The following is a 27,683-nucleotide window of genomic DNA, read 5'->3' on the forward strand; positions in this document are numbered from 1 at the left end:
TCACAAGACAGTTTTTCTGTACATTTTTGTTTAAGAACTTATTGATGATAGACAAACGCCACTACACTTACTGAAATCTCTCACTAATGCGAAACACACCATTTGCTAAAGGGACACTAGAAACGGTTTAAGGATCTTCGCATTGACATTTAACTGAATTAGAATTATTGAAACATTTTTCAGAATTCAGATTATAAACAAACATTATTAGCTGCTATTACGCATCTCAAATGTCAACACATGGAAGTTAATATTTGTCAGCTAGCCAAGATGTGTATTTATAGAACGAAGACGATGAAATACTCCCGACTGTCTAGTATGAGGCTATGAGCTGCGTTCTAAACCATACTTGATAACGCGCGCAAGATGTATGAAGTCAGGTCGAGTGAACGAACATTTAGATACCATACAGAAATATTGTAGTGCAACATGGGGCGTAAGTTAAATATTGCAAACGAGAGTATAGTATAGTTAAATCGCGACGGCTTGCCGGAGCGATTTATATACTCTCGTTTGCAATATTATTACACCCCGAGTTACACACAAGGTTTTTTATCACACTTGCGATACAAAATTGAAGTATAAAGACAAAAAAACTGTTACTTATAATACTAGAAACTTCATAACTTCCTAGGGAAAACGCTTCTTCTTTAGTTCCCGCTAAGCCTGCGTGCGATTCCATATTTAATGAACTAATGTGATGAAAAATAAATGTAATATGCTACAGTATGGGGGTCTTCAAAAAAGGAGTGTACAGTTTTTTACGCGCATATAATATCTCTGGTGTTGCGGGCATCCATAGGCTACGGTGACCGCTTACCATTAGACGGGCCGTATGCTTGTTTGCCACAGACGTGGTATAAAAAAAGACTGCTAAAACCATAGTTCATAACCCTTCAGCTTTGCCTTAATCGGGTAAAAACAGGGAACACAGCACTTCCAAATCAAATAAAAACCCAGTGTCGATTTGCATCATATTTATTGATTGAGTCCTCCAAAACTTTGTTTTCGCTTTAATCGGACTTACAAGGATTATCTTTTCTTTCGGCTACTTAAATTACATTATTAATATTACAATTTATAAAGAAATCACAATGACAGGGCGCGCCGCGGCGCCCGCCCGGCTTCAACAGAACTTTAATATAATCAGTCGTTTTTACATAATATAAAACATTTACAACACGCCGGCCGTCGGAACGCGCCACCTCGCTTATATACAAATAAACCCTAGTATACAATAACATACAAAACAATAACACGCGACCTCTCATTAGGCCTTCCATTCATCCTCCACGTAAAACTGATTTGATTCTGTCTGAAGCTAATATTAATTCATGTAAAATTATAAAGCAAAGTTTTGAGTAAATTCTAAGACGATATTTACCCATAATTTTGTTAATATTCGAAGTGTTTTAACTCTTAATGAAATAACAGAAATTGTAAAAATAATGTATATGTAATCGATTTATAAATTGCAAAAATAATAAAGTATAAATAATAAATGGTGGCGGCGTCCGACGGGCTCGGTCTGATTTATGCTGTAGTCGCTTCCCTGACCCTCTAAGCGACACTTAAAAACCGAAGTCGATTATGAGAGCTCAAACTGCCAAATAAGTCGTACCTTCCTTATGTTGCCAACATTAGACCCGCTTTGGTCTTTACTAACTTAGATTAAATGCCCGATTTACATGCGTGGCAAACCTCGACAAACCTCAGGGAAGCAGTTATGAGCGATATTGCTATCTCCTGCGTCCCCTGAGACTTGTCGTGGCTTGCCACGCATGTAAACCGGGCATAAGCTAACGCAAGCGAGTCTCAAGTATGAGATCTGTAATATAGGATAAGAGATCTGTCCAACAGCAGTGTGGCGGTAGGTGCGCTCGGGCGGTACGGGAAGCGCTCCGAGGGCCTGCCGCGACCCACGTTCGCCGTGTTGCGTCCCTGTCGCACCTGTATATTGGTAGGTAAGTGTGACAGGGCGAGGCCGTCGGCAGGCCCCGGACAGCTCGGGAGCACACACGTGAGGCCGGCTCGGGCGCCGCGGGCCCCGCATGTGGCCGCGGGGGCCGGACCTAGCTAACGAAAACAAATCTCTATCGTACCTTACCTAAGTATAATTACAAATGCACAGAATGTATACATGATGACGTGTTTATACCGATTACCGTGTAATAATATTTATAAACGTATATTGGGCCGGCGCCGCGCTATACGGGTGCTATGTACAGGGAGCGCCGCGGGCCGGCGAGCGGCGAGGAATCTGCGTGTACACGTGTACAGTGTACACCACACGTGTACGCGTGTACACTAGTCGTTACACGTTAGTCATTAGTCGCTAGTGGACGCCTAGCGACCGGAGCGACGGAAGACCTGGGCGCGGGCTCCGACCTCCTACACCGCCGCGAGCTGCGACCAGACTAATATTAAACCTTAACTATTCACAATAAGATTTAATATTGGTCAGTCCATGTCAACTATAGGCTAAGTTTTTTAGCGAAAAGCATAGACAAGGAATTAATATGCACATCTGACTCTAGATGGCACTGTACAGCAATATACATTTTGTTGTAGCTATAGTTTGTCAAAGGACTGTCTTATTTCAAACATAGACAGAGAGAATCATACTATCTTTATCTTACACTAGTACTAGCACCCGAAACAAAAGGATGAGTATAGTTTTTTTTGTTCTTATTTACTGCCAATTTGGTTTGACCAACTATAGATTTTCAAAATTTAGCAGTTTACAATATAATACCAACTGTATAGCATCATTTAGATCAGCTGTGCAACACGCTTACATTTTGTACCTCTTCGTTTGTTCCTTTCCTTGTCTATGATGAAAATCAAGCAAACCAATGCTATATGTAGCATTGTTTTGGTACATAAATATACAATGTAGACGGCGGTATAGGAGCGTCAGGTCCGCTGTATCTTGTGCCACAAGCGACGTGGCAGTGACGCCGGGGCACCCTAACTTTACATTACACAGATTCGTACAACATAACGAACAAAATTTCAAAGCCCCTAGCGATGGACAAAATCAATGTAATAAATATAATATACAGTATACACTATAGAAGCATCCACAGATTCCTCGTACACTTAAAGCTTGCCACAACTCGATATATATTCCCTGCTTTAATCGCCTAACACTTTAAAATTTACACTTGTCCGTTACACTCACTAAGTCTGTCACTTAACGTCCGTGACGCTCGAAGCATATTCTATCTTACATTAAGCCAAGCCGGTTGGCGTAGTCAAAGTTTAAAATTTTCACCTATGTTACTTCGGACGGCTGTTCGTTTAACGTCCAAGTCCAGGGCCCTCCGTATAATTTAACTTCAGTATTGTAATTCAGTCCTTAATTTAAAAAAATCTGAGTATTTAAGATTCTTCCGTAGGACTGTTAGTCTGTTACTTATTAAGCTCTACTTTGTTAAATTTCTTCAGCATCACATAAACCACTGATTTCATTTAACTAGAGCTTAGTTCCGTTTTGCTGAAATCGGTGCGAGGTTCACTCGATTCGTTGAAAAACAGGCAAAAATTCTAGAGTAGAGTAGATATTCAGCAAATTTCTTTTTTGTTCAAACAGCAGATGTTCGGGTCGCTTTTAACTTAAGCCCGAAGCCACTACCATAGTTTTAGACATATTTACTATTTTTACATCTTCGTTCATTCCCGACCTCGATGTAGATCGTAGACTCCTTTCGATTTCATCGTCAACTTGACAGACATCGCTTCATCTCTAGATGTATATTAGCGGCCCGGAGCCTCGACGTGAAGTCGCTCAGCAGACGCCGGGACGGTGGAGGGGCTTTCGGCCTCGTCGACACTTCCAACCCTGATGGTGTTTAATTTCCCCATGAGACCGTTCGGTCGCTCGGGCGGCCATTTCCCGACGGGTCGTCGAAAGCGTGTCCCAGGAGACTCGCGGCCTCCGGCCTCGGCGCCGCGCTCAGCAGACGGCGCGGGCGGGCGGGGGCCGGTGCGGGGGCGGGGGCCGGTGCGGGGGCGGGTGCGGGGGGCGGCGTCGTCAGTCCTCGTCGGAGAGCGGCTCGTAGCGCGCGGACATGAGCGGCGCGGGCTCGGGCGCGGCGGGCGCCGGCGCGGGCGCTGTCGACGTCACCGGCGTCGGCGCCGGCGCACTCCCTGGGGATACAATCACATCTTAATATAGACTAGAGAATATAAACTGAATAAAAAATGAATTCTATTCTATTCTAGACTGCTTTCTAAAATAGTACATTTCTATAGAGGCCGAAAAATGCAGTCCAAGTAGATATAGACGGATAGGGATACGCGGCCGGCAACCCCGTTTCTCGCCGAGATTTGTGTAGTGATTTTCTGAAACTTGCAATGAGATATCCATAGGCTATGGTGGCCGAAATCGAGAAAAAAACTGTCTAAAATTTGAATTTAGCTTGATCAAGTACCAGGGCCTCATGAGTTACGAGAAGGTATCGTTGACCAACCCGCCGGCGCGCGGGCCGTGGCTGCTGTTCAAAACAAAAGAAGGCTGCTTTACAGGCTTTGGTATTTAAGGCTAATATATAAAATTCCTTCACATATCATCTTTACTCATCGCACCAGATACGTAGTATTTCCAGACCTAATTTGAAGTAAGCCATGTCAACATTTCATTGCAAGTTTGAGAAAAACATTGCTTCGATTTCTGTTAGCAAGGTTGAAAGCTCTTCAGAGTTGCAGCCGAAGTGATGTTTAAAGGAAATCTGTAGATTAACTTCCCGTCACTCGTAAAAGGAGCACTAGAAACCGATACAGCCGTAGTCACAGGCACGTTTAACGCCGAGTAAGGATACGCATAGGCGGTAGCGGGGAACATCAGCGCAGGTTTACGCTCGCCATCACTTCATATGACTTTCGCGAGTTGAATATATACTCAATCGGTGTTATCATGGTATAGGACTCTTCGAAAATTGCTGTTTCTAAATAGACTTATCGTGACTAGTAGAGGGAGCCGTGGTAGCATGCACGTTTAGCGCGGAGTAAGGATACGCATAGGCGGTAGCGGGGAACTCCAGCACCGGTCGTCGGCGTCACTTTACATGACTTTCACGGGTTGATTACAAATTTTACTAGTGTTAGAGTTGAGGACTCTTCACGGAAAAGTTCTGTTTGTGGGGCATATCCACGAGAATATCCCTTACGAAATGCTTTTGCCTTGTATGGCAGCTAATTCAATCAAATCCGTACAGCTCGAGAATATACTGTCAATTTGTTAGCAAAGTCATGAACCAGACCCAATATAATTTTCTCAGCTTTTTCAGAACTATTAAAAGAACGGCGTTTCGTAAGGGACATTCTGGTGGAATGCACCTTGTCAGTATGTCAAAAGTCAAAAATGTCAAAAGCATTTATTTGTTCAACATAGGTAAGGTACATAAGTACAGGTCTCACATAATCATTGCATCACTATGTTGTGCCGTAAGGCGTACAATTTTCCATTTATGGACTGTGGCTGCATGCTGAGCACAGTTACCATTACCAAAGATAGATATAACTCCGTAATAGATGGATACAGTCTAAGGAAAAAACGTGCCTCGAAAATCAAGAAAATTTGATTCTCGTTCAGAGGGCGCTACTAGTTTTGGCCTACAGTCGTATAGATGGCGTTGACGGTTTCGTTTGTTATTTAACAATTTTAACGCATATCAGTGAAAGAACATGGGTCAAAATCATAAAAATAATTAATGCAAATAAAAAAAATCATTTATCTATATTTAAATACATTCTATCGTATTTTTATAAATCTTCATTTTTAGTTTTAAAGTGTGTCGACAGATGGCAGTGAATTTACTGGGGTTACAAAATTTACTATGACAGTACCGCTCTAGTATAAGTTACTCTATGCCATTACATATCAAAATTATCTAACAAAAATTCACTTACACTATAATATGCTTCTAATAAATAATATGTCTCTGGTATAACTTACCGTCACCAGTAGGAGCGCCAGACACCGGTCCCGCCGTGGTAGCGGGCACGTTCAGCGCGGAGTAAGGATACGCATAAGCAGTAGCGGGGAACGTCAGCGCCGGTTTACGCTCGTCGGCGTCGCTGCGCATGACTTCCACTATGCGGTTGGTGACGTAGTCGAACGGCGTTAGCATGGTTGAGGAGTTGCAGCCAGAGAAACGACGCGTGCTGTTCGCTCTGGAATTAAACACGGTAACGTTGAGTGGAGAACAATCTTGCACAAACTAGCTTGAACAAGGGCTAAGTAAGTTTATTATCATGTTGTGAGTACTAGACGATGACATAGTATAGTATAGTCGTAGCATGTAGATGCAAACGGCAGTGCTCGTCCCAACGTACCACAACACTATGACGATGCCAGTGACGAGCATTAACATACAACACTATGAGTAGGGTCTAATGTTATTTGGCTGCGGTTTTCTGTAAGGTGGAGGTACCTCCCCAGTTGGAATGACATCCGCGGTGCTGTGCCCTACCACACAAAGCGAGATGACATTCACAGTGCCGGACCTCTCTTTTGGACATACCCGGGTCTATGGGCGTAATTTAAGGACATACCCTGGTCGATGGACGTAGTTTAAGGACGTACCCGGGTCCATGGACGTAGTTTAAGGACATACCCGGGTCCATGGACGTAGTTTAAGGACATACCCGGGTCCATGGAAGTAGTTTAAGGACATACCCGGGTCCATGGAAGTAGTTTAAGGACATCCCCGGGTCCATGGAAGTAGTTTAAGGAAATACCCGGGTCCATGGATGTAGTTTAAGCACATACCCGGGTCCATGGACGTAGTTTAAGGACATACCCGGCTCCATGGACGTAGTTTAAGGACATACCCGGGTCCATGGACGTAGTTTAAAGACATACCCGGGTCCATGGACATGGCGCTGTGTGTGTACATGTACCTGTTGGGGTGGTGGTTGTCGGGCGGGCTGACGGGCTCGAGGTAGGGCGCGTGCTTGGGCGCGTCGCGGCGCTTCCACTCCTCCGAGCCCGAGTACTCCGACACGGGCGCTCCTACGTTGTATCTACTGCTAAAATACAACACTATTCATAAATCCTGTTCTTATACTTATTTCAGATACTATACTTATAATTAACCTCAAAATTTATGCGCAAAAAGTGCCCGATTTGGAACCACAAGCTTATTTCTGCGAAATTCTTTCTAAGGCTAAAAAAAACGAAGTAAAATGACGGGTCGATTACTCAAATTTGTCGATCAAACCTGCTAGCATGAGTTGCGTTCTCGCGCGCGACTCCATACATCTAGCGCGACTTCAAGTATGGACTCACGTGCGAGAACGCAACTTATCTGATTTGAGGTGTATTCGAGTAGGTACATAAAGTAATCGAACATGAGTGAATTGGCCGATCGTACTGTCATTTCGGTATTAGTGATTTATGTGATGCTGAGGAAATCTGAGCGGGGAGTAATGGTACGCTTACCATTACTCCCCGGTCAATTTTCCTGCCCAGTGCAGTGCTCTGCACATTGCAGTGGCCGGGCACGACAGGGTCGGCTTGTGACCGTCGATTGACGAAATCCCTCAATGTTGGAAGCGAGTTAAGCGTTATACTCACTTTTGATGAAGGGGTGGTTGCGTGGGACTGCAGAAGTCCCTCGTGATGATGTTGGAGGCCAGGTCCCCTAGTTTAATGCTGGCCGTGTGGGCCGGGGGCTCGTCTCGGGGAGGGGACTGTCTTTCATCGCGAAGCGTCGGTGAACATTCACGGATTATCGTCTGGAAACATATGACATTATAAAAACCACAATATTAAAAAGCACATGACACTCGCTTTTGGAGTAACTATGTCTGTCTGTTGTATTCTTCACGCTTAAACAGCTAAATATTTCTAGTTGAAATGTGGAATGATGTTAGTTTCAGTCCCAGGGAAGGAGACAGGATTGTTGTAATTATTATTCTATGCAAAGTGACAGGTGACAGGCAGAAGCTAGTGTCATATACTTAAAAGTACGTATTGGAAAGGTTGCCGCCTAAAAGCCTCCTTTCTTAAGCACCGTTTGCAATATGCTTTGCTGTGCTACGGTCGTTGATATAAAACCTGTTGAAGACAGGGCTCGGAAACCGTTTTATTTTTCAAACCGGTTTTGTTTACTCACTTGGGAACGAAAAGTATTTCGTTTACGATTACCGGTTAAAGAACTGTATTTTCAAAATAATGGTTTATGACAAATACGTTCTCATTTCGTTCTCGAAAAACGAAATTAACCGGTTATATTAAAAATATCGAAGCGATAGAATGATAGTATTGCTGTCTCTTTAACCGAGTCTTTGAGAGATGGATAAACCGAAAATAATAATATCGTTCCCCACGAGCCATAAAATTCCGTTTCCTCTCCTTAGCGGTTTGGAGATAGAATGATTATTTTTTATTTTGCGTTCCATCAATTAACCGGTTTTTAATGAACGAAATAATATAACGGTTTTGGAACTATATTAACCCTTTACCAGGCTGACATTTAAAAAATGACAAACGAATGTCAGTCTTACTCACTCATCGAAAACAGAAGTTTGTTTGAAGTGCCGTATGTGTTAAATATATATCCCTTAGCTTGGTAAAGGGTTAACAGATATTTGAATACCGGTTCCGAGCCCCGGTTCTCGGTGATGTGATGTAACCGGTGTGACCAGCCCTGCGTGTTGTACTCAGGTACTCACGGGAGGGAAGCGCTGGTCGGTGGCGGACTGGCTGATCTGGTGCGTGATGATGGCGTCGATGAGCGAGGCGGCCGTCAGCGTGCCCTCCGTGCGCGCCGCGGGGGCGGGCGCGGGGGCGGGGGCGGGGGCGAGCGCGGGGGCCGGGGCCGGGGCGGGGGCGGGAGCGGGCGCCGGCCGGCTGCAATACAATCACACAACGTTACGTGTTAGTCATCAAGAATCACGTTACCTTTCACGTTAAATATTGCTTACCGAGAGACACCATACCTCAAATTATATGTACTCCCTTTTCATAAAATATTTTTTTTTTGTAAATGTATTTGTACGTTATTATTATACTTATAAACCAATTAAGTGCCACTTGCACCATCCGCACCTAAATAGAATAGAATATATTTTATTTGTAGTAATTGTACATCGCAGGCAGGTTCAGGCAGACCAAAAAGGTGATGGCGGGACGACTTGGACGCATTCTACCCCAAATGGTGGGATAATGGCGATGACAGGGTCGAGTGGAGAAAACGAGGGGAGGCCTTTGCCCAGCAGTGGGACACCAAAATAGGCAAATAAAAAAAAATTGTACATCGCCATATTCAAAAATTATTTACAATTACAATACAATTATTAAATTGGCAGACTGATCAACGTCACCCGGCGCGCCGCGGCCAAGGCCTGACACTCTTTGGTAGAGAAAGATAGTCTTATTGCGATTCCTATAAGAGGAAAGAGAAAATAGTGCCGTGCTTTGTCTTTATCACCGACCGGGCATTTTTTCATGGTCGGGTGATGGCATCATAGCAAGGAGGCGAGGGCGAAATACCGAAATTTATAAGAGTGAAAGAGAAAAAAGATTATGCTGCCATACATCAAATAAATAACTATAAGCAATAAATTACTGATTACTGATTACATGAAACTGTCAATACATGAATATCAGAAATCAGAAATCATATGAAAATCATATGAAGTCATATGAAATATGTCTTTCTTACCGCCAATATTCATCGCTCGGTTTTATGTCTATTTGTATTATATACTATGTCTATGGCCGCGGCGGTTTACTATGAAACTATCCATACAATACAATTTAGCGAACTCTTTAACGATGACAAACAGTTTGGTGCAACCGACCCTAAATGTACAAAAAGTGAGATACTAAAAGCTGCATAGGCAAAGCGACCTCTATCTTGTAGCGGCCCACCAATTCCACCGTACAAGGACAATTGGCAAACGAATTTGAATCAATGATATTAGGAAATAAGAGATGAATAGGAATGTTGACAATTTTTTTGAACTGTTTTGTTTTTATAGATAGACACGTAATTATTGCAATAAAAAAATATATTTCCAAGGCTGCTGTTGTTGTTTGTTGTTGCTGTTATAACATTAACGGAGGGTACTTACGTCTCTTTCCAAGTCTCGAGATGCGGCGAGGCAGGATGCCGGTGGTGCGGTGGTTGCTGCTTGTACGTCTGCAGCAACCTTCTCTCGCCATCCACGTTGGAGCTGGCTGGCTGCTGTTGCTGTTGTTGTTGCGCCTGTTGCTGCTGCAGTTGTTGTTGTGCTTGTTGCTGCTGTTGATGTTGTTGTTGTGCCTGTTGCTGCTGCTGCTGATGTTGTTGTGCCTGTTGCTGTTGGTGTTGTTGATGTTGTTGCTGCTGGTGTTGTTGTTGCTGTTATAAATAATTATTTATGAGAACCTGGGGTTGGACTTATAGAAAGGACGGAAGAAGTAGGCATAAGAGATAAACAATTCTAATCGTAATTTTAATTATTATAGTTTGTCCTGTTTTTTTAAAGGATCATTTGTCTGACATGGGACCCACTGCAGTAAAGCAATAACAAAGTTGTTGTCAAAAATAAAAGGTAGTCGGATGTGTTTTTCAGGGCACTAATAAAATAACGACTAAAACAAAATAGCAGGCTCTCTATGGCGAGCCGAAGGTACTGATGATATGGAAAAACAAGTACGAAAAGGTAAATTGATTTGTCAGTTTTTAGGGTTCCGTACCCAAACGGTAAAAACGGGACCCTATTACTAAGACTCCTCTGTCCGTCTGTCTGTCACGAAGCAGTTGAAATTTTCGCAGATGATGTATTTCTGTTGCCGCTATAACAACAAATACTAAAAAGTATGGAACCTTCGGCGGGCGAGTCCGACTCGCACTTGTCCGGTTTTATTAAAACAAGTAAACGAAGCAACGTTCATCATGGTATCTCAAAACATTTCCATAAAACGCGTCGCGGAAAAGAGAGTTGTTTACGAGTAGCAGTTTACTAACCTGCTGTATCATGTTCTGTCTCTCGTTTATCATCTGCTGCTGTTGCTGGTGCTGCTGCTCTATCGCAATATGTCTCTCTCGCTCGTGCATCGCTGCTATCGCGCGTTCCCTATAACATAAAAACATATTTAACATAACCTCCTAAGGCCCAGCAATACAAATGAAAAATCAAAAATTTGCCACTGAAATTTGAACCTATAGTGTAGGAAATAGAGTAGATTTCGCGTTGTTGGAAAATTTAACGGAACAAAGCAAAAACTACTGTTTTGATTTAATAGGATTTAAATTTCATCCAACTGAATAGGGACTAAAGGTAGGACCTTGGGCCTTAGGAGGATAAGGTAGAATCTTGAATGTGAATCTGTGTAGAACAACCGGAGTGAGCAAGCTTTAATAATAAGTTTTTGGCAAAAATTCCATTTTTGTTAAAAGCTTTTATAGCTGACTGCAATTATTTTGGCAATCGAGACAATTCTAACAACCTCACACAATTAGATTGTGTTGTTTTATCACAGTTCCTATGACCACCTCCTGTCTCCATCAGATCAGCCCCATGTCATCATAGTATTGCATTGTCATCCGATTTAGATATCTATGCAAAATTTCAGCTCGATCGGAACTTGGGAAGTGGGTCAAATTTAGCTTCTAAAATTTGACTCACACTAAGTAACAGGGCAAGTTAAATAACACTAATAAAAAATCCTTTAAATTACCTTTCTCGGCTCTGTAAGGCCAGCTGTCTGTCTCTCTCTAGTAGTTGCGCTTGCATTCCTCTCCTCTCGCGATCCATAACCGACTGTAGACATAAAATAACATTATGACACATACCAGTTTTACTTAAAAAAGGACCTGCCCCGGCTTCGCACGGGTAGTTTATTAACTAATTTACACAAAACCTTCACAAATTATAAATATAAACCTTCCTCTTGAATCACTCTATTAAAAAAAAACGCATCAAAATCCGTTGAGTAGTTTTAAAGATCTAAGCAATAAGCATACATGGGGACAGACGGAGAGACAGCGGAAAGCGAAGTTCGTGGTCAACCGGTGACTGTGAACCCCGAACGCTGTAAAGGGTTCGAAACGTCGGGATGTCGGGATAAATTCAATATACGCGATATAATCCGTTTTTATGGTTTTATTTCATGAGTTACTATCGCGGTAAACGAAGACAATATTATAATATGTAGTTATTTATTATAGGAATGTATGTCTGTTTGCGAATGTCATGCAACACGAACAAAACAAAAATCATGCAATTTAAACAAGTACAAAAGCGCGCTTTAGAAATTGATTATTCGTTTAACGGCCACAAACTGGAATGTGTAGAAACCTTCACCCTTCTAGGGTTTGATATCGATACAGGCGTAAACTGGAAAGCACATGTTACGAAAATCAAGAATAAAATGCTTAAGTTCATATATGCCCTGAGAGAATTAAAAAAACGACTAGTCTACAATCGGCAAAAATAGCCTATTATGCTTATGCCTACTCTTGGCTCAAGTACGGTATTATCCTTTGGGGAAATAGCACAGACGTAAATGATTTATTTTTACTTCAGAAGAAATGCATACGCATCCTCGCGAATATTAGGAGTCCAGCGAGCTGTAGACCACATTTCATTAACTACGAAATTCTGACCCTAACTTCGATGTATATTTTTGAAATCTGTAAATTCGTAAGAAAACATTCGGAACTATTTACAAAGTTAGTAGACCAGCCCCAACGCTTCGAAACAAGGACACATGATTGATGAGAAGGAGACATGATTTAGCTTTGCCGTCAACTTCTAAACTCAAACTCCATAGTACAAGTCCAAACGTCATGGCAGTTAAAATATATAACCACCTTAAAAACGACATTAAAGCTCAAACAAATGAGAAACAATTTAATAAAATGTTGAAACTTTCTAATAAATAAATGCTACTACGACTTAAAGGACTTTTTAATGATAATGTTACAGACACCTTCTAAGTAATTTATTAAAACAATGACATACTTATTTAAATTACTATGACATACATACTTACCTAAATTTATAACAAAACAATTTTATAATATGAATATTGTACAATAATTTATTTATTAATGATCTCATGTGTAATTAGAATAAATTGTTTTATGACCTGATATTTTTTTAGATAAATTAATAATTTGCTACATACAATACAATAAATATAATAATAATATGTTATGAGTAAGCAATTGATATGCTGTGCCCTTACAGGGTCCATGTGAGACATTGTATATTATAATTTACATCTATACTGTACTATGGTTGCAATAAAGAATTATGAATTATGAAATGTGTGAAATTATCTTTAATTGAATGTGTTACCTGGTACTGCATGTGTTGCGGATGGTGCGGATGCTGCGGGTGGTGGTATTTGTGCACGATGCCCATGTCGCGCTCGCGTTGCATCTTCTCGTGTATCCTGCAATGAATCTCTCTTTAGTACGTTGTTATAGAATAGAGGATGGGTATTCCTTACGAATAGTATACCTAAGTTAGTAAGTTTGTCCAATGTGTATTGCGTCTCACATTTTGTTTAGTGAGAGAGTGAGACGCAATGAACATTGAACAAAGAAATTGAACAGGTGGAAATTGAATATCACACTAATACAAGTCCAGCTCATTTTCGAAAAACTCATTGGTACGAGCCGGGATTTAAACCCGCGACCTCCGGATTGCAAGTCGCACGCTCTTACCGCTAGGCCACCATGTCACCAATTATTAGGGTGGTATTTAATTTCCACCTGTTCAATTTCTTTGTTCGGCCATTGTGTGCCATTGTGTCTAAGCGTGTGCTACGGCGCGTGCCATTGTCGGACACAATGGCCGACCGCTCAAAGAAAAGAAACAATGGCTTTTGTTTAACAGATTACCATTTTAGGCGTAAAAATCATTTGAGAAGATGCGGATTATACAAACAGCAGCACTCTTAACTGTCCACGGGTGGACCTTATGTCTATTGTAATAATGTTTACCGATGGACAGTAAACAGTGTGGGCGATTGTACTCATTTGAGTTTTTGTTTTTGAAGTAAAACTTCTTAAGGCGCGACTAGACGGTAACTCGGATTTTTTTTCTGACGGAAGTAACGTTCAGTAGTGACACGCGCACAATAGGACACACGTCAAAGAGCCAACATAGCGATAAACGTCAAAGAAGTTTTACTTCAATCGCGCGTAAAAATTACACGCACACACTTCATTTTTAAAGTTTAAAACTGATCCTCATATGAAAGCAAGGGCCTGACACTCTTTGATAGAGAAAGATAGTCTTATTGCGATTCCTATAAGAGGAAAGAGAAAATAGTGCCATGCTTCGTCCTTATCACCGACCGGGTGGCATCATAGGTAGGAGGCGATGGCGAAATACCGAAATTTATAAGAGTGAAAGAGAAGAAATCCCATGCTGCCTAAATTTTATATGAATATTGTTTCTCTCGCCCCCGGTCGCTCGGTGGCGCGTCTACTTGTATATACTATGTCTATGTATGAAAGTAACCTCATGTCGTGCTTGGCGTCGGGCTTGGCGTCGGGCGCCTGCTGCGCCTGCGCGTGCTGCGCCTGCGCGTGCTGCACCTGCGCCTGCCCGCGCGGCACGGGCAGCGCCGACGCCGACACGGCCGCGTCCACCAACGACGTGAAGGCTTCGTGACCTGATTAAAAAAAACACGCTAATGAAATCACCCCATCATTTGACAATATAAAAAGAAGTTAAGGAGAAAAAAAAGTTAATAAAACTCGACTATATGATGCAGTCTACCATAATAAATAAAATTAATAAATAAATATTATACGGACATTCTTACACAAATAAGTACATTCCCATTGCCAGGGAGATTTTGGGATTATACTGAGCAACTTCTACTATGGGACCGAGCCCCGAAATCGCGAAAAAAAAATGTGGGCGTTTCATACATTTTGGCTGGGCCATTTTGGATGGGAGAGTAATTTATTTTTCGCCCAAAACCTCCCTGGCAACGGGAATGCATTTATTTTTTAGCCATCCTGTATATAATATACAAATACTTAAATACATAGAAAACATCCATAAACACAGGGACAAATATCTGTGCTCATCACACAAATAAATGCCCTACCGGAATTCGAACCCGGGACCATCGGCTTCATAGGCAGGGTCCCTACCCACTAGGCCAGACCGGTCGTCGATAATGAATTGATTGAGGTTCCATGCCAAAGTAACGGTAATATAGTTGGTCAAGACAAATCGTCAGTAAGTAAGAACAAAAAAAACTATACCTGTCCTTTTATTTTGGGTGCTAGTACTAGTGTAAGACAAAGATAGTATGATTCTCTCTGTCTATGTTTGAAATGAGACGGTCCTTTGACAAACTATAAATGTAACTCACCGGGTGGAGGAGGAGGGTGAACATGGTACGAATGTCTCTGTATAACAGAAGGCTGCGAGTAAGGCGAAGCGGGTCGTTCCCGTTCTCTTCTCGCCCCGCCCGGCATTTGCTTTGATGTAATGAAGTCTGCCATGATGATTTGACGCTGGTCCATGCCCGAGTAACGACCGAAGGCGGGGTTCTGTATAAAAAATATTGTATTTAAAAATAATGAATGCCAAATATTGTATTTAAAAATAATGAATACCAAACAACAGTCACAATTTTTATGAAACTGAGAATCGATGCGAATAAAAAATTCAGAGAAAATTAATTTTGTATACAAATCCGTTTAAATCAAATCTTAAAAATTGTTACCTACCAAGTTTTTTTCCCTAGCCAATTAATTATTATTTTGGACAAACAATCTAGACTTAAAACTATCCCCGTTTTGGGTAAATTCTGGCCAATTTTTTCAGTACACATTTTATTTCAAACGTTCAGTATTTCCTAAAACTTGTAACTTAAGTGCCAAGTAATTTTGAAAACATGACATACTAACCGGTGAGAAAGACTGCGGACTCTGCGGCCTCTGCGTATTCTGCGCTCCAGGATAATACGCGCCACCAGGACTCTTCCTCTTATTATACATCTCGTGAAACCGCTGCTTGTCCGGCAAATGGTGTCCATGAGTGCCATGCACCGGGGTCCCGGCCGTTATGGACCCGGGCTTGGTATCTGGCGGGGTCCGTCGCGGCTCGTAGCGGGACTCGAGCGGGGTCCCTAAGGTTATGGAACCCTTGGGGTTCGGCGCGGGTTTTAAGGTCGGACGTGGTGCAGCAGCGACTGGTTTTGGCTTGGAGTTGTATAGTGTTGGAGATTCGCGCTCTAGAGGACGGTATTGTTGTTGGAAGTCTGAGTTGCGGTATTGCGGTTGAGATATTGATACCTGTGGAGAGATGAAACATGTGCATAAGGAAGCTGTGTAATTACTGTTGAATCTTTGTGCGTGATCGGGGTTTCAGATTGGTAGGTAGCCGATAGTTACAGAGGGGTTGAGATAAGATATATACGATATGAGGGTTGAGATGTTGATAACGTCCTATTGGCCTTATGTAGCAGTTGTGTTCCAGGGTATTTGAAGTGCTAAAATAACAAGGTTGGTGGTTGGTTGTCAGGAGCAGTTGTTGTTGTTGAACTAATCAGGCTATCTTTACCCAACGGACCCAACGGTTTTGAGTCGGTCGTGAGTTTTTCCACTCGAAATCTTATTGAAGAGAAATTAACGGCTAATATATAGTTTTAAATAAAGTTGTAGTTAGTTCTAAATGTCAAATATATAGTTAGTTCCTACTTGTAAAATACTGTTGTAATTTAAGCTTATTGTACCTACTACTGTTTTTTCTTTACTGCGACAATAAATTACTTTTTTTTTACGGCCCCAGTAGTTCCTTCGAGTTTCGCGGCTCTATGTGTATAATCACACCCTTTTCGGGGGCGTCTGACTGCGCGAGGGGGTTGGAGATTATCTGTGAATTCCCTGTAATATAGCCTTCTTTCGTATACTAACCGTTTTGCCAGGCTGAGGGAACGCGTGGTCATGCCTCGGTTTCTTGACACTGAGGTCTAGCAGCGGCTCGGGGCGCTCCCGCTGGTCCCGGGGCTCGATGTGCAGCACGACCACCCCCTCCTTGGGCGCGTCGGGCTGCAGGGGGGTGATGGTGGCGGGGCGGTTGGGGGAGCGCGGGGGTGCGCTCACGTGTCCGCTGTTCACCACGCTGAGCGTCGCCAGGGTCTCGCGCGGCGCGTGCGAGGTCACCTGTATACATACATACACGGCAGGGTTACTAAACAGTTAGGTAACTCTATCATACAGTTTTTGTAACCATTCTGGTGTTTCGGGTGTATATTTTTTATTTTATTTTTATTATAGGACATTCTTACACAGATTGACTAAGTCCCACAGTAAGCTCAAGAAGGCTTGTGTTGTGGGTACTTAGACAACGATATATATAATCAATCGATATATATAAAGGAACAAATATCTGTGCTCATCACACAAATAAATGCCCTTACCGGGATTCGAACCCAGGACCATCGGCTTCACAGGCAGGGTCACTACCCACTAGGCCAGACCGGTCGTCAATATATTATATAGTGTATATATATATTGGTGTCAGTATTTGCTTAACATCAGACTATTCGTCTGCTCGTTTGCCTCCTATATCATAACAAAAAGGTTCGGTCATATGTTGTCAGAAATATTATGTAGTTCACACTGAACTACTTTCACTATGCAGCCAAAATGCTGTGAACCCAAAAATTAGACTAAAAACATTTTGCATTTTTTTTTTAATGATTGTCATATTATCATTAGTCATATCAATTTCACTATATCAGTTGACTGATGCTGAAGTGAACGTTCAGTCTAGCCAACATAATTTCAAAGTATGAAGTGAACGTTCAGTCTAGCCAACATAATTTCAAAGTATGAAGTGAACGTTCAGTCTAGCCAACATAATTTCAAAGTATAGCGTTAAAATCACACCCTAAATAAATTCTACGTTCATATATGATCTGAGAACCATTCTAAAAGAGACATGTCATTTTTATTTTACTATTATATTCTAATTTTATTGTCTCCGCTACCCAAAGGTTGTCCGGAAGAGATCGTTCTTAAGCGATAAGACCGCCTGTTGTTACCTCTGTCAAATAGTCTTTATTTGATTATGGACATGTATTGTAAACTGTGCAATAAAGAGTATTGTATTGCATTGTTTTTTTATTGACCTTGGGTTTAACGCTGGGCGGAACAGGCTGGTTGTTCTTCAGCAGGCTGATCTCGATCATGTTGAGCACGACGTCTCTGACGGTAAGGGGCGGAGCGCCCGGCCCGTTGCGCAGCAGCGAGGGCGCCGCCGCCAAGGGGGCGGGGACCGCGGGGGCGGGGGCGGGGGCGGGGGCCTGCTGGAAGATAAAATACTGCGTTACTTATGGAACACTGTCTTACATACCATATTCACTATTTTAGACACTAATGAACATTTTGAAAAATCAAAGAAAAAAAATGTTTAAATTTGGTTCACTCATTTACGACTGCGGGTGCCCACTTGGCGACTATTGGCCACCTTAGTTGTTTCACAGCTTACATATATAAATGTATGAAATATTACTAAAATTTGGGTCCCCAAAGTTCACAAGTTTTAAATTTTTGACGGTTTAAGTTCATCGTCGCACACTTCTTCGAACTTTGATCCTGTTTTTAACCTTAAATTTAAAACCTTTTGATTTAAAATCCGCAGAATAAATCGTTCTCGAAAAAAAGATGACATATATCGATCAGCGGCGGGAGCACGGTCGCATTTTTATTACCTGTCACCATGCCTGTCACGTTCTAACAAGTATGTAAGTGAGAAAGTGACGGGCATACATGCGATAAAAATGGAACCATGCTGCCACCGCAGGATACTTATCATTATCATACACAGAAAAAAGGTTGCATGACCAAACCTTAGCCTGCGGCGCGTCGTTCTCCTCGTCGGCCGTCTCTGTCGCACTGGAGTCGTACTCGTCGCGCCGCGGCCGCGCGGGCGCCGGCTCGGGCGGCGGCGGAGGCCGAGGGCTCTCCGCGCTCGCCGTGTCCGTGTCTCCGGAGCTGAGCACGCTGTACAATACAAACCTTAGCCTGCGGCGCGTCGTTCTCCTCGTCGGCCGTCTCTGTCGCACTGGAGTCGTACTCGTCGCGCCGCGGCCGCGCGGGCGCCGGCTCGGGCGGCGGCGGAGGCCGAGGGCTCTCCGCGCTCGCCGTGTCCGTGTCTCCGGAGCTGAGCACGCTGTACAATACAAACCTTAGCCTGCGGCGCGTCGTTCTCCTCGTCGGCCGTCTCTGTCGCACTGGAGTCGTACTCGTCGCGCCGCGGCCGCGCGGGCGCCGGCTCGGGCGGCGGCGGAGGCCGAGGGCTCTCCGCGCTCGCCGTGTCCGTGTCTCCGGAGCTGAGCACGCTGTACAATACAAACCTTAGCCTGCGGCGCGTCGTTCTCCTCGTCGGCCGTCTCTGTCGCACTGGAGTCGTACTCGTCGCGCCGCGGCCGCGCGGGCGCCGGCTCGGGCGGCGGCGGAGGCCGAGGGCTCTCCGCGCTCGCCGTGTCCGTGTCTCCGGAGCTGAGCACGCTGTACAATACAAACCTTAGCCTGCGGCGCGTCGTTCTCCTCGTCGGCCGTCTCTGTCGCACTGGAGTCGTACTCGTCGCGCCGCGGCCGCGCGGGCGCCGGCTCGGGCGGCGGCGGAGGCCGAGGGCTCTCCGCGCTCGCCGTGTCCGTGTCTCCGGAGCTGAGCACGCTGTACAATACAATATACACTATTTAATTTAAGGAACATTACAATCTCGTTTCGGTAAGACAGTGAGCGATTGTAGAGCCATATGTAGAGTCAAAATGGTATTTTAGTCTAGGGTTGATTATAGTCGTAAGGAGGCCGGTATATAGCATGTAATGTGAGGAAAAGCAAATCAAGGGTACCGAAGAAGGAGCAGCTGTAAAACCATACGATTCTGATTAGGTTGAAGTCTTGAATGCCTTATAGATGTAAACAGTTGAAAGGAGCTGCTAGATACAGATCCTTTCAACTCTGTATCTAATTTTTTCACTGAAATAATTAGGCAAAACAATACGAAATCATTATCAGCGGACACATGAACATGATGGATGGAGTTATCCACGTGATAAAACACCTATCACTTTTTAACGCCCCATGATTGAAAGTGACGAATAATGTCTTTATCACCCTGGCAAGTCTGACCATCATATCCGTACAGCTTATCTATATGTCACCAGTCAGCACTAACCATATAAATAAATAAATATTATAGGACATTCTTACACAGATTGACTAAGGCCCACGGTAAGCCCAAGGAGGCTTGTGTTATGGGTACTCAGACCGTTGTCTGATATATATAATATAAATACTTAAATACATAGAAAACACCCATGACTCAGGAACAAATATCTGTGCTCATCACACAAATAAATGCCCTTACCGTAATTCGAACCCAGGACCATCGGCTTCACAGGCAGGGTCACTACCCACTAGGCCAGACCGGTCGTCAAACACCTATAACACAATAAATACATTATATATTATCATAATAAATAGCAAAACAAACATACCTATCATCCGTATCGCTGCCCTTCGGCGGCGGTCGCTCCGCCACCAAAGCGTCTAATTGCAGTTTTTTCCGATACGTGAAGTAGAACGCCTTGAAGCTAGCCGGCGTCTTCACGCTGCCGGCGGCCATCTTTTCCCAGGACGTCCCGTGTTCTCGGAGTAAGGTTCTGAATCTGGACGCCTCTTCTTCGGTCGGGTCCGGGGTTGGGTGCTCGCCGACCGTTTCGAGCCAGCGGGTGATTTTCTTGAAACAGCTGAGACAGCATTTGCTGAGGTCGCTCGGGATGTCTGCGGAAGAATTGTTTTGTCAGAAAGGAAGCTACAATATGTCAAGTATTTAGACTGTAATCTTTTATATGAGAAAGTCATGTATTCAGCTAATTATAAAATAAAGATTTCTTTTTTACGGTTGATGACGTGACGAATCTAAGCTAAAAAAACTGGACAAGTGCGAGTCGGATTAGCCCACCGAGGGTTTAGCGTACAAATTTATTTTTTATTATTTGTTGTTATAGCGGCAACAGAGATATATTATCTGTGAAAATTTCAACTGTCTAGCTATCACGGTTCATGAGATACAGCCTGGTAACAGACAGACAGACGGGACAGTGGAGTCTTAGTAATAGGGTCCCTAAAAAAGAGATGCTCGGCTGATTTAAAAGCTCTGGGTTGGGCATGAGTATAAAATATGGCATACCGAGCGTATAAAAACAAACTGTTTCTTCGGAGAACCGTCAAAAAGACAAAGAAACAAACTTACTCCACTCATCCAGAAGAGGTTTCTTGACTTCAGGCGAGAGGTCATGCCACTTGGGCGGTAGGTGCCGCAGTCGCTTCGCCCGCACCTTTGGCCCGTGGCACGATGGACACCATGTGTACCTGCAACCAATATAATCATCTTTTAGATACAGCTGGAGAAATGAAGCCTTCAGAAAAACCGGCAGTGCGAGTCGGACTCGCGCACGAAGGGTTCCGTACCATTATCTACAAAAAAGGCCAAAAAGTCGTGACTTAGTTGTATGGGAACCCCTTAAATATTTGTTTTAGTCTGTTTTTTAGTATTTGTTGTTATAACGGCAACAGAAATACATCATCTGTGAAAATTTCAACTGTCTAACTATCACGGTTCATGAGATACAGCCTGGTGACAGACGGACAGCGGAGTCTTGGAGCCATGACAGGAAACGGCGCGCATGGCATCGCATGCATACAGCGTCCCTACTTTCGGCGTAGGCGTACTGACACAAGCATGGCTCACCTGCAGCGGACGCACCTCGTGTGGCAAGCGTCGCACACCCGACTGCCCGCCGCGTCCTCCCGCAGCCCGTAGAACAGCGCTCGGGAACGTGACACGGCGCGCGTCGCGCCGGCGGCGCCGCAAACGGCACACGCCGCCGGCGTGGGCGTTGGTGTCGCCGTCGGCGTTGGCGTCGGCGGCGCACCCGGCGTTAACGGCGTGCTGATGCGCTCGATCACGGCTGGAGACAATAGAGAAACTACAGTTAGGACAGTTTTAAGACATAGAAAGTAGTGTTGTGATTTGTCAGTCCGTTACTGAGACAAGGAATGATTGGAGAACTATCTTTAAGACATTAGGAGTTACGAGTTAAAATTAATGATATGACAATTTTACTTAAAAGATATTTACTTTGAAATTCCCTGAAGAAATTTGCATGTATGTATGTGTGGTCAGTTGGACGGAGAAGAAAACCATTGAAGAGGTTTAACGCATAGTAGGAGAGAAGAGGAGTTTATTGAGAACCATAGAAAACAGAAGAGGAAAGATGCTTGGACACCTGCTACGACACGACACGAAGGGAGATTTTGAGGCAAGGAGACGGAGACGGAGACCAAGGAGAACGTACATAGATGAAGTAAAGGAAAAACTCAACGTCGTGTCGTATCAGGCTGTCAAGGACCGACATGCACGGAAATAGCTCCACCGACAAGAGTCTAACTCATAAATATATGATGATGATGACGAAATATGTATATATTTTACTGTACATAAAAAATAAGAGAAACACAATTACAGAAATAATTAACTAAATATCGAAAAGTCCTAGAACTGAACTAATTAAAATGTTAAAACTGCCAATTCACTTTGCACATAATAAATGTATAGGGGGGGGGGAGTGTATCGGGCCGTCTAAAAGCTCTTTCGTCGCTTCTAACACTCGCTTTTGTACACACTCCACTCACTGAAGGTAATTAGAACAGAAGGAGAGAAGCTCTTCCTCTCTGACTGTGTCTGAGCGAAGTACTTATACGTATAGATACATAAGTAAAATATATGAGGAAACTAAACATTTTATATGCCGGTCTTCAACACTCTGACCTTGAATTTTTAATTACTAATGATCTGCTTTCAACAATATTACCGCTAATCCCCTGTCACATTAAATGCTGTTTTTACTGGGATGGGATATATTAAATACCGGTTAAATCTCGTGCTTCACCGATAATCGGGCCGGTATAAATAATGAGAGCTAAGCTCTGTTAATCTGCTTTGGCTTGCAAATTGCGAGCAGAGCGGCGCGGCCTGGTTCCCAGTGGATAGTGGATACACTGAGCGACTCAAAAGAACCAGTATAAAAAGGCTTGTGTTAATTTTTACAAGCTTTTACATAACTTGCCCACAAGTAGGTTCTGTCTTTCAAAGCGCATCGTCTCCGCTGGCTTGCCCACCTCGAAAGGATGGGTGAAGATCGGGCAGCCAAAAGGGCCTACTTGGGTCGACCAACTAGACGCCGTCCTGTTGGTCGTCCTAGATATCGTTGGGCGGATGGAGTGGAGGCGGATCTCCGTGAGCTCGGCGTCGGCGAAAGCTCGCGAATTCGTGGTTGGTCCCATAGTAAAAATTGCTCAGTATAATCTCAAATCCTCCCTGGCAACGGGTATGCTCTTATTTTTTAGCCACCCTGTATACTTATATAGGATTCAATTCATTGAACATTTGTCAAATTCCTCCTAATGGGTTCACTGGTTGTATGAAGCGAACGCTTGTTGCTCTGTATATTGGTCGTTGGTGTTGCAATAGCAGCAGCCGTGAATATTGCATGGCCTGCCCGTCCGCCTGATTCTGATTTACGGATTAAGCCAGATTTGTTTGTACATTATGGAACGTACATTGTTACCTGCACTGCATAACTAACCTACAGAAACTTTATTTTAACCCTTAGCGAGCTTTTCTGCTAGGTGAATAGGTCATACATAATGAACAAATTCTACTATAGAACCAACCCAATCACGAATACAAAAAAAAACTGATACTGACTGACTGTTTCGTACTTTTTGGCTAATGCAAAAAATCGAGCTGTATTCTAAGTATGAAAGGAATGGTGAGCATTTATCTGTTCTGATCTTCTGGTCTCTTATATACTCGTCAAAGCGTGAATTTCTTAACATTCACAATCATAATATAGTTTGTCAAAGGACTGTCTCATTTCAAACATAGACAGAGAGAATCATACCATCTTTGTCTTACACTAGTACTAGCGCCCAAAAGAAAGGGATGAATATGATTTTCCTGGTTGTTACTGACTGACAAATTGGTTTGACCAACTATAGATAAAAACCCAATCAAGCATTAGGCATGTGCCTGTTGATCAACCACATAAACAAAGAATACTCATATTTGCCGTTCCATAGGTTACTTGGCCATTTAAATACACCTTTACAACGACGGCCAACTTAAAAAAAGTATGTAACATCAATTGTCAACAATACTTAGTAGAATTTATCAACGTGATACAGTTACGAATCGTAAATCCTAGTAAATTGACGGCCGACGCACTGTGAGTACCTTGACGTGCAATATTGTATTCTGGCTGTCGGGTCCGGTTCAGATTTACGGATTATACCAACAAACTATGTTACGGATTATACCGACAAACTAATTTAGTGAGTCTGTTTAAAAAAAAATTGATATAAAAGGCAAGATAAGAAGACGTGAGAAACCAGTACTTGTTATTTCAATAAGGTAACAAAAGGTGTATAATTTCAACGACTAAATCTATCAATTTTACATTTTTGCTCCAAAATCGACTACGGCCTCTTAAGTTTCATGTTCGTAATCAAACAAGACCTCAATGTAATATTATTTTACATTTACAAACATGAAATTTCTAACACAATCTATATAAACCGGTTGTCGCAAAATTAAAATCGATCAAATAATCTTTCTAACAAAAAAGAAGCCGCCTTTGGGAGCTACGGTAACAAATACCTACATAAAATATATAATCGAAGGATTTGCGTGCGATATTAAAAATTCCTAGTTACTTGCCTAAAACTTAAAAGTTCCATACTGTTAAATTTTGACTCTTAATGTCGTAGGGAAATGATTTTTTTAAACCTGTTTTTTCATTTAACAACGTCTATAATCCGTTTCTCCTTACAAAACGCTTGAAGGAGTCTCTTCAATCCACGTTATTGACAAAGTTAACATTCGAACTATCCCAACACAGTAATTGGCGCTAAACTCGGTTTGTTGAACTTGCAATATAACTCGGCGATAATTAACTTCGCCGACAACTCGTTTCATGCAGCGGCAGCGCGCGGGTTAGCTCGTGTAATTTATACTACTACTGGCACCTATTGGTGTGTTGTTTTAGCGATTGTCGTCATGGGTATTAGTCTCAATACTGTTGGTATTAGTGTATCTCTAAAATCTACAATCGAAGGGACAAAAAAGCGCGCGGGTTAGCTCGTGTAATTTATACAACTATTTTGGTGTGTTGTTTTAGCGATTGTCGTCATGGGTATTAGTCTCAATACTGTTGGTATTAGTGTATCTCTAAAATCTACAATCGAAGGGACAAAAAAGCGCGCGCGTTAGCTCGTGTAATTTATACAACTATTTTGGTGTGTTGTTTTAGCGATTGTCGTCATGGGTATTAGTCTCAATACTGTTGGTATTAGTGTATCTCTAAAATCTACAATCGAAGGGACAAAAAAGCGCGCGGGTTAGCTCGTGTAATTTATACAACTATTTTGGTGTGTTGTTTTAGCGATTGTCGTCATGGGTATTAGTCTCAATACTGTTGGTATTAGTGTAACTCTAAAATCTACAATCGAAGGGACAAAAAAGCGCGCGGGTTAGCTCGTGTAATTTATACAACTATTTTGGTGTGTTGTTTTAGCGATTGTCGTCATGGGTATTAGTCTCAATACTGTTGGTATTAGTGTATCTCTAAAATCTACAATTGAAGGGACAAAAAAGCGCGCGGGTTAGCTCGTGTAATTTATACAACTATTTTGGTGTGTTGTTTTAGCCATTGTCGTCATGGGTATTAGTCTCAATACTGTTGGTATTAGTGTATCTCTAAAATCTACAATCGAAGGGACAAAAAAGCGCGCGGGTTAGCTCGTAATTTATACAACTATTTTGGTGTGTTGTTTTAGCGATTGTCGTCATGGGTATTAGTCTCAATACTGTTGGTATTAGTGTATCTCTAAAATCTACAATCGAAGGGACAAAAAAGCGCGCGCGTTAGCTCGTGTAATTTATACAACTATTTTGGTGTGTTGTTTTAGCGATTGTCGTCATGGGTATTAGTCTCAATACTGTTGGTATTAGTGTATCTCTAAAATCTACAATCGAAGGGACAAAAAAGCGCGCGGGTTAGCTCGTGTAATTTATACAACTATTTTGGTGTGTTGTTTTAGCGATTGTCGTCATGGGTATTAGTCTCAATACTGTTGGTATTAGTGTAACTCTAAAATCTACAATCGAAGGGACAAAAAAGCGCGCGGGTTAGCTCGTGTAATTTATACAACTATTTTGGTGTGTTGTTTTAGCGATTGTCGTCATGGGTATTAGTCTCAATACTGTTGGTATTAGTGTATCTCTAAAATCTACAATTGAAGGGACAAAAAAGCGCGCGGGTTAGCTCGTGTAATTTATACAACTATTTTGGTGTGTTGTTTTAGCCATTGTCGTCATGGGTGTTAGTCTCAATACTGTTGGTATTAGTGTATCTCTAAAATCTACAATCGAAGGGACAAAAAAGCGCGCGGGTTAGCTCGTAATTTATATAACTATTTTGGTGTGTTGTTTTAGCGATTGTCGTCATGGGTATTAGTCTCAATACTGTTGGTATTAGTGTATCTCTAAAATCTACAATCGAAGGGACAAAAAAGCGCGCGGGTTAGCTCGTGTAATTTATACAACTATTTTGGTGTGTTGTTTTAGCGATTGTCGTCATGGGTATTAGTCTCAATACTGTTGGTATTAGTGTATCTTTAAAATATACAATTGAAGGGACAAAAATTATTAACTAAACTGGATGTTATATACCTACTATAGACAAAAAAAACATGTGTAACTTAAGCTTATGATATCTATTTCAGTTAATTTATTTATTCTAAAAAAACGATAAATTCACCTAATAAAGATCCTCTTCTTATTTGACCACATGTCCATACTAAATAATGTGTTTTTTTGCGTTTCGTCCGATTTTCCATTTCGATTTTCCGTACAATAAGAAAATTTCTGATAAAACCCCATTAGGTATTGACAGTGAACATTGGGACGAACAATCGGTGCTAAACTCGGTTTGTTCTGAGGTTGCAACATTAACTCGGCGACAATTAACTTTGCCGACAGCTTGCTTCATTATGCAGCAAGCGGGTTAGCTCTTGAAGTTGTCTGTTTGTTCGTTCTACTACTATCGCTGTTGTTTTGACGAATATCGACGAGAGGTATTAGAGGCTAATACCGCTGGTCTTAGGAAGTTTATAAACCAAGATATTTTACTATATTTAACTAGTATAAAAAACAGAGATTCTGGCACAGCGAGGGAGATGATCCTCCTCTGATAAGTTTGGTGCATTAAGTGAAAAGCTATAACTGACATATGTGTTGTAAGCGTGTTTTCTCAAACTGTGTGTAAACTTATTTAAATGTAAAGATATTTTTGAAACACTCGATTGTAAAGATATGTACAGTAAAACAGGGCAATTAGTGAATCCCAGTGATCTAGCTGTGTACAAGCTGTAATTGGCCGCTCTGCAAACTCCCGTATTGATCTTACGAGCGAGTCTAGCTATTATGCGGTCCAGGTATTATGAGCGTTTATCAAAGTTGGGCTAGCGTAGCGGTGCACGATAGTTTACTCGTTTAGCTTACATTGTGAAACGCATGGAATATTTTGAACGACATACGAATATTTAAAATGTACGACAGATAAATG

The 27,683-nt window shown here is 42.4% G+C and overlaps 1 protein-coding gene across 1 annotated transcript in view; it reads right to left on the minus strand.

Annotated features, from left to right (window-relative positions):
* Nucleotides 1-962: 962 nt before the first annotated feature.
* The window catches only part of LOC134749961 (bromodomain-containing protein 4-like), a 107,441-nt gene continuing 80,720 nt past the window's right edge, over nt 963-27,683 (minus strand). The window contains exons 14-31 of the mRNA XM_063684999.1: nt 21,746-21,965; nt 21,248-21,366; nt 20,490-20,775; nt 18,833-18,986; nt 18,113-18,289; nt 16,893-17,141; nt 15,885-16,271; nt 15,344-15,524; nt 14,476-14,629; nt 13,303-13,399; nt 11,678-11,760; nt 10,965-11,073; nt 10,087-10,355; nt 8,683-8,860; nt 7,583-7,743; nt 6,907-7,035; nt 5,960-6,177; nt 963-4,152 (exon numbers count right to left, since the gene is read on the minus strand). Coding sequence (XP_063541069.1) covers nt 4,037-4,152; nt 5,960-6,177; nt 6,907-7,035; nt 7,583-7,743; nt 8,683-8,860; nt 10,087-10,355; nt 10,965-11,073; nt 11,678-11,760; nt 13,303-13,399; nt 14,476-14,629; nt 15,344-15,524; nt 15,885-16,271; nt 16,893-17,141; nt 18,113-18,289; nt 18,833-18,986; nt 20,490-20,775; nt 21,248-21,366; nt 21,746-21,965 — 3,287 coding nt within the window. The 3' untranslated portion in view covers nt 963-4,036. The remainder of the gene's footprint in view (nt 4,153-5,959; nt 6,178-6,906; nt 7,036-7,582; nt 7,744-8,682; nt 8,861-10,086; nt 10,356-10,964; nt 11,074-11,677; nt 11,761-13,302; nt 13,400-14,475; nt 14,630-15,343; nt 15,525-15,884; nt 16,272-16,892; nt 17,142-18,112; nt 18,290-18,832; nt 18,987-20,489; nt 20,776-21,247; nt 21,367-21,745; nt 21,966-27,683) is intronic.

The sequence above is a fragment of the Cydia strobilella genome, chromosome 19 (assembly GCF_947568885.1).
Source record: "Cydia strobilella chromosome 19, ilCydStro3.1, whole genome shotgun sequence".
Classification (NCBI taxonomy): Eukaryota; Metazoa; Arthropoda; class Insecta; order Lepidoptera; family Tortricidae; genus Cydia; species Cydia strobilella.